Source organism: Aethina tumida, chromosome 4 (genome assembly GCF_024364675.1).
Source record: "Aethina tumida isolate Nest 87 chromosome 4, icAetTumi1.1, whole genome shotgun sequence".
Lineage (NCBI taxonomy): Eukaryota > Metazoa > Arthropoda > Insecta > Coleoptera > Nitidulidae > Aethina > Aethina tumida.
In genome coordinates, this window is record NC_065438.1 from 2,255,017 (window position 1) to 2,261,643 (window position 6,627).

Here is a 6,627-nt window from a genome sequence, read left to right on the forward strand (position 1 = left end):
CTTCTTGTTCCTCCTAATTAACAGCTTCCTCTTCAGCTTCCTCCTCCTCTTCTACCTCGTCGGCTTCGTCAGTTGTATCTGTAGCGTCAAAAGTGTCTTCAGCTTCCCATGGTGGATAATTATAGTCTCCCTGTTCCTCTCCCTCCATTTGCTCTTCTATTATGAGGTAGCAGGGCAAAGGTGGAGGTGTTAGACCGGGCAAGCCAAACAATTCTAACGGAGCATCTGACAAAGCATCTAAACGCATAGTTGCTTGTTTCCATTCGCTGTGTGGCACCTGTTAAAAAATATGAGTACTTCCTTTATAACAAAGATCTAAATTACACTTGTACCGTTTTATTGGGTACCATAATAACTTGCATTCCAGCTCTTAAGCCTCCATGAACGCCACACAACATATCTTCGAACACTAAACATTCAGAGGGATCTGGATTAGGTATGAATCTTTCGGCAGCCACCAGATAAATGCAGGGATTAGGTTTGACCTTATAAACTGAAGGATCGTCACCCAGGACTACGTGGTGGAACAACTGAAACAGTTCCTCGTGTTTACTCGTCTTCAGCCCGAATTTTTCTGAGGTTGTTGATGAAGCTATAGCTATAGGTATATTTTGGTCATAGAGATGACGAACGATCTCCTCAGCTCCTAAAACACGTTTTATATATTTTCAATTAAAATTATACATTTGTGTTTGTTGCCTTTCATTAATTTTACGTCAGGTATTCTTTCCCGGGTTAATGTCATAAATTCATCTAGCATCTCTTCAACGTCTGCCTCAATTTGAAGTTTTTCTTTGACTAAGGCAAGTCCTGTGGTTTTCGTTAAGCCGTGAACCTGGCTGAGCAGTTCCTCCTGTAAATTCTTTCCAAACTTTTTAATCACTTCTCGATATATTTGGTCGTAAATTAGATCAGAGTCTAAAATATTTTATTGCTAAAAAATTATTCCAATTATTAATATTGTCAAAATCTACCAATGAGCGTTCCATCTAGATCGAAAATAACGTGGGTAACTTTTTTAAAAGGATTTTTCCAGTAGCACTCCATTTTAACAATAATGACAACATAATAACTGAAATTTATGTATTATGTATTCAAACTACTAGTGATGTTTCACTTGTCATTAGCTTATGATTAGTCAAATTTCCAAATATACATCAATTCATAAATAAAATAAAAGCTTATTTTAAAGTATATTTTTACTCTGAATACATGACATCCTAACTTGTTTTTTCATTCCCAAATTCTCTTCATCCTAGTACTCCCTCGGTCTTTGATTTTAATCTACTTCCAGTTTCAAATGGCTTCATACCTAATCGGCGGCTTCATCTGCAGCTTCATCAGCAGCTTCCTCTTCAGCTTCTTCCTCCGTTTCTTCCTCGTCGGCGTCGTCAGTTGTATCTGTAGCGTCAAAAGATTCTTCAGCTTCCCATGGTGGATAATTATAGTTTGCCTGTTCCTCTCCCTCCATTTGCTCTTCTATTATGAGGTAACAAGGCAAAGGTGGAATAGGTGTGAGACGAGGCAAGCCGAACAATTCCAACGGAGCATCAGATAAACTATCTAAACGCATAGTTGCTTGTTTCCACTCACTATGTGGAACCTGTTTTAAAAAAATTGTTCAATTTCTTTATAAAAAATTACATTTGTTTATACCATCTCGTTGGGGACCATAATAACTTGCATCCCAGCTCTTAGACCCGCTTGCACGCCACGGAAGGCGTCCTCAAACACCAAACACTCAGCAGGGTCAGGATTCAGTTTGAATCTTTCAGCAGCCGCTAGATAAATGCAGGGATTAGGTTTGCTCTTATAAACCGCAGGATCGTCGCCTAACACCACGTGGTTGAACAGCTGGAACAGTTCTTCGTAATTGCTCGTCTTCAATCCGTATTCTTCTGTGGATGTTGATGAAGCTATGGCTATGGGTATGTTGTGGTCATAAAGATGGCGAACAATTTGCTCAGCTCCTAAAACACATTTTGACACGCATATTTTCGAATTCATTTATATAAATGTGTTTTGTTGCCTTTCATTAATTTTACTTCGGGTACTCTTTCGCGGGTCAATTTCATGAACTCCTCCCGCATCTCTTCGACGTCTGCTTCAATTTGAAGCTTCTCTTTGACCAAGGTAAGTCCGGTAGTTTGCGTGGAGCCGTGAATCTGCCCGAACAGTTCTTCCGGAAATTTCTTACCGTACTTTTCGGCGACTTCCCGAAATATTTGGTCGTAGATTATTTCCGAATCTAAAATGTTTTATTGTTACACTTCCCATTAATATTACTAAGGTCTACCAATGAGTGTTCCATCCATATCGAAAATGACGTGGGTGACTTTTTTAAAAGGGTTCTTCCAACAACACGCCATCGTAATGAAATGAAATACTGAAATTTAGGTGTTGTTATGCGTTCTAACTGACAATTAATTTGTTGACTGCCATCATTAATAAAATGTTTATCATTTTGTAAATCTATTAATTAGTAATTTAAGTTAATGTAATTGCACAAGTAGTTTTTAACTCAAATCTTCCTGCCTCTAACTATTTATATTTTCTACATTAACGGTGTAGTAATTTTTTTAAAAATGTTTAGATCGGTAAACTTAAGTACATATATTTAAATTTGCCGCATCCAGAAGTTATGTAATTTGACAATTTATCTAATGGTTGGCAACACTTGTTTTTGACAATTGGAATGTTTTTCTTTTAAATTGTCAAATTACAAATTAATTATAATTTAAATAAAAAATGGCTTCTGCGGTGAGATTTTCATCGTGCTTGAAAGAATTGAGGATTCATTTATGTCAGTCGGGCGCTTCTAGTAAAGGTGTTAGGTAAATATCTGACCTAATATTTTGAGGTTATCTTTTAAGGTTATATAACTTTCAGGGAGTTTATTGAGCAAAGTTATGTTGATCTGAAGAAAGCAAATCCAAAATTCCCAATTCTTATTAGGGAATGTTCAGGAATCCAACCCAAATTGTGGGCTAGGTTTGGTAAGTAATTTTAGGTTATCACAAGTTCGATTACTTATTAGTGTTTATAATTTCAGAAAAAGGAAAGGAACAGTGCTTTTCATTGAAGGATTTACAAGCAAGTGAGGTTCTCAATAAAATCAGCTCTATTGCCAAGTAACTGTTATGTAGATATGTATTTAATAAAATTTAGATATTAGAATTAACTGGATGTAATTAATCCACTTATAATTAAGTAAGACTACAAATATTCTATGATTGTGTATTTGTTCAAAATTATTACAATTTGCGTTACTTAATTGCTGGTAAACCAAATAGTGTAAGGTCAGTTTCATCTAAAGATTTTACTACAATATCAGCTTGTTTTATAAGTTCTGGTGGAACATTTTCATCAGGAATCATCACCACATGCATGTTAGCACTGATAGCTGCCTTAACTCCATTGGGAGAATCCTCAAAAACTAAACAATTCTCAGGGGCAGGATTTTCTTTGAATTTGGTGGCACAATATAAAAATATGTCTGGGGCTGGTTTCCCATTTTTCACATTCACATCACTGCCCCCACAAATGATGTGATTGAAAAGTTTAAAGAATTCTTCATGTTTGGAACTTTTAATTTTAAAACTGTCCAGCCCTGATGATGTAGCCACTGCTATTGGTATGTTGTGTTTCTTCAGGTGGTTTACCATTTTTTGAGCTCCTGAAAGTTACAGAAAAATTAATTAATTGAATTAGAATATTTTTCTACACATAATCATATTACTATACAGTGTGAAGTGCTATTAATTACTTTAAAAAAACTATGGTAGTGTGGCAGGACCAGTGGAGAAAGCAAACTGCACTGCAAACCAATATTAAAGCCTGAGATCAGTACCTGGCATCAGAGGCACGTTGCCGAGATATTTGGAAGCGTACGATCTGAAATCTGCCCGAAAGTTGTCAATGCTGATTGGCAAGTTCATTTCTTGGATTGCTATTCTGGCCGTCTCCTTTTCCACCGTGCCCACCACCTTTCCCATTATTTGCGGCGTGTAGACTTTGCCGAAACGGCGTGCGATGCTGGCTATCGCGTTCCTGTAAACTCCCTCGGAATCTGCAAAAAGAAACACCGTTACCTGGGATAATTTCGGCGTCGGGCATGACCCTTTCGTATTCGTCGTGGGTGAGTTGCATCCATTCGTCCTCGGTTAAGGGAAGGTCGAGCGCCCCGATTATGTAAGTGGCGGCGTCTTTACCCACGCGTCCCATCATTTCCAGTTTCTCGTTCCACGTGAACGTTTTCCCGTACTTAGACACTATGTTCTGGATGGCTGTGGTGTATAACTTTTCTGTATCTAAAAGTGTATGTGTTTTAAAAGTACTAAGCTGTTCTGAAAATAACTTTTCCAATTTCTTCAATTTTGATGCCTAAAAAATTATCCTATGGGCTTTGGTTTGGTCCAAAAAAGATGAAATTTTATTCATAAGTACACATTTCTGTGCTTTACAATTGAAAAAGGAATTTGTTAAAATCGGACAAAAAGTACAAATTTTATGGGGGGTGTCCCACTTTCCAACGGGCCACACTGTATATTCCTATCTTATAATTGTTTTACTCAACTTAAGGTATAGTGTGAATGTATTTGTTGTTATCTTGAAACAGTTTGTTCCATCTATTTTAAAATAAAGTAAATGGATAAATTACTTTTTTATAGTTTTATTTTGTATGACCCTCGTATATTACATTAAAAGAGATAGGCAACCCAGATTACAGACGTGAAGTTCATTACATAACATCGACGAGCATATTTTTGTATTTATACAACGCAAATCTACAGCATGACCCAAAAAACGATATTTGTCTAATTTAGCTGCAGAGTGTCACAAGTAAGTTACTATACCACATTCTCTGTCAGTTATATTTCACGTGACAGTTCAAGCCAGGTTATGTTTATGTTATAACCTCAAATTATTGACAAAAAAACATTGACATTTAAATTAAAAGTTTTACCTAAAAGCACACCGTCCATGTCGAAGATGACGTGCGTGACGTTTCGGAACTTTGTTGCTGGATTTATGCGACTCATGATTTGAAATGAATGAATAGATGTGATGTGGTGCTGAAACTATCACAGAACAAAAATTTTGAATGACGTGTTTATGAAGTCGAAAGATTGATGGTTTATAAGCATGCGTAACTTTTTTTATGTTGACATGTTTAACATTTAATTTATTTATAGTTATGTTATGTAATTAAGATTTCATTCATATACAAAATAAATAACTTTCCTTATACGTTCATTTATTCCATTTTATTCGAGGGCTTAATCTATATAATTATTTTTTTACTTATAAGGCAAGCAAAACTGATGATTTTTGTGTTTATTCATATTATAAAGATTAAAAACAATTTTATTAATTATTATTTCTATAAATAAAATTAATTTACATTTAAAAAACAAAATTAAAAATGATTAACTAAACTGGTTTCTTTGTTTTGCTCAGCAACAGGTTTAAACAGGTCATTTAGTGAAAACAGGTAACACATTCATGCAATAAAACAAATTTAATGCAAATATGGTTACTTGCAGTTATGCACACCATAAAATATGTTATGAGTAATATTTATGTATATTTAGAACGACTTGAGAGAATTTATAATTATTATGTTTGTTCATTTTATAAAAATGCCAAGTAAATGGTGTAGTCTAACACGTTTCGACAGGTCAATGCATTTTCAAGCATACCTGCTTCCATCCATGGTATTATGACTCATTTATTTCTACTAATGGAGTTAATATGTTAATTCGACAGTCAATTTATTTATTTATGAAATAATTTAGTTTAATTTACTTTATTATAAATTATAATAGAAAGTAGATCAAATGCAAATTATTCAATTAACTATTTAAATTACAGTTTTCTATTAATTTGTCGTCGTTACAAACAGATAAAGAATTGTTAAATGTTTGTGTAACGTTATTTATCAGATTATCTCCGACGGTATATTATTGTAGGGATAATGTCATACAAAAGGATCGGTAAATTCTTTTATTGTAAAGGATTTTATGCGAAATGTCTAAACCCGAAAGAATTTTCATAAGCCGGAGACATTCCATTCAAGTATTTACAATGGTGACCAGACAAATGACACAAAATCTAAAATTAAACGTTTCGTAAAAGGATTTAATTCAAATTTTATCTAGTCAGTATAAAAAATATTTACATTTTGTGAATATATTTGATAACATTCTTTATACTTATATTTATTCTTAGTAGAATTTATATTATTTTATTAAATAAATTCACTTTAAGTGAAAAAAAAAAAAGAAACGGTGCTCTCCAGAGAAGAGGATAATAATAACAAATATGAAACTACACACTCAATAAAAAATTTGATTACAAAAAACAACTCCTTTTATTGACAGATAAATTGGAAAAATCAGTAAACGACATCCTTTCTTGTCCTCTAGGTAAATAAAAGTTGGTTAAAATATAAAAATGTTGAGATTCCCGATTGGCCAGCGTAAAGTCCTGATCTAAATACAATTGAAGACTTGTGGAACGACATGTAATTTCGATTAAAACACCAAAAAGCATCAAATTTAGATGAATTTTAGTTATTAATTGAAGAGTCGTAAAAGATTTAATTTAAGTAGAAATTATTACACA

The 6,627-nt window shown here is 34.0% G+C and overlaps 3 protein-coding genes across 4 annotated transcripts; 1 reads left to right on the forward strand and 2 right to left on the reverse strand.

Moving 5' to 3' along the window:
- Positions 1 to 2: 2 nt before the first annotated feature.
- Positions 3 to 2,624, reverse strand: LOC109598318 (uncharacterized). The gene is made up of 8 exons (XM_049966303.1): positions 2,297 to 2,624; positions 2,030 to 2,248; positions 1,657 to 1,970; positions 1,322 to 1,603; positions 975 to 1,071; positions 700 to 918; positions 333 to 646; positions 3 to 277 (listed from the first exon to the last, which is right to left on the reverse strand). The coding sequence occupies exons 1-8, from the start codon at positions 2,367 to 2,369 to the stop codon at positions 14 to 16; spliced, it is 1,782 nt and encodes a 593-aa protein (XP_049822260.1). The 5' UTR covers positions 2,370 to 2,624; the 3' UTR covers positions 3 to 13.
- A 52-nt stretch (positions 2,625 to 2,676) lies between these two features.
- Positions 2,677 to 3,181, forward strand: LOC109598338 (NADH dehydrogenase [ubiquinone] 1 alpha subcomplex subunit 2). Its single transcript, XM_020014226.2, has 3 exons — positions 2,677 to 2,834; positions 2,890 to 2,996; positions 3,053 to 3,181. The coding sequence occupies exons 1-3, from the start codon at positions 2,749 to 2,751 to the stop codon at positions 3,133 to 3,135; spliced, it is 276 nt and encodes a 91-aa protein (XP_019869785.1). The 5' UTR covers positions 2,677 to 2,748; the 3' UTR covers positions 3,136 to 3,181.
- Positions 3,182 to 3,223: 42 nt separating this feature from the next.
- LOC109598337 (pseudouridine-5'-phosphatase-like) lies at positions 3,224 to 5,137 on the reverse strand. Of its 2 annotated transcripts, none has more exons than XM_020014225.2 (3): positions 4,967 to 5,137; positions 3,851 to 4,069; positions 3,224 to 3,676 (listed from the first exon to the last, which is right to left on the reverse strand). In XM_020014225.2, exons 1-3 carry the CDS (start codon positions 5,040 to 5,042, stop codon positions 3,267 to 3,269), a joined length of 705 nt encoding a protein of 234 aa, XP_019869784.1. In that variant the 5' UTR covers positions 5,043 to 5,137; the 3' UTR covers positions 3,224 to 3,266. The 2 variants fall into 2 exon arrangements, with proteins under 2 accessions (XP_019869784.1, XP_049822278.1); XM_049966321.1 differs by lacking the exon at positions 3,851 to 4,069 and adding an exon at positions 4,092 to 4,310 and having other exon boundaries at positions 4,967 to 5,129.
- Positions 5,138 to 6,627: the final 1,490 nt, after the last annotated feature.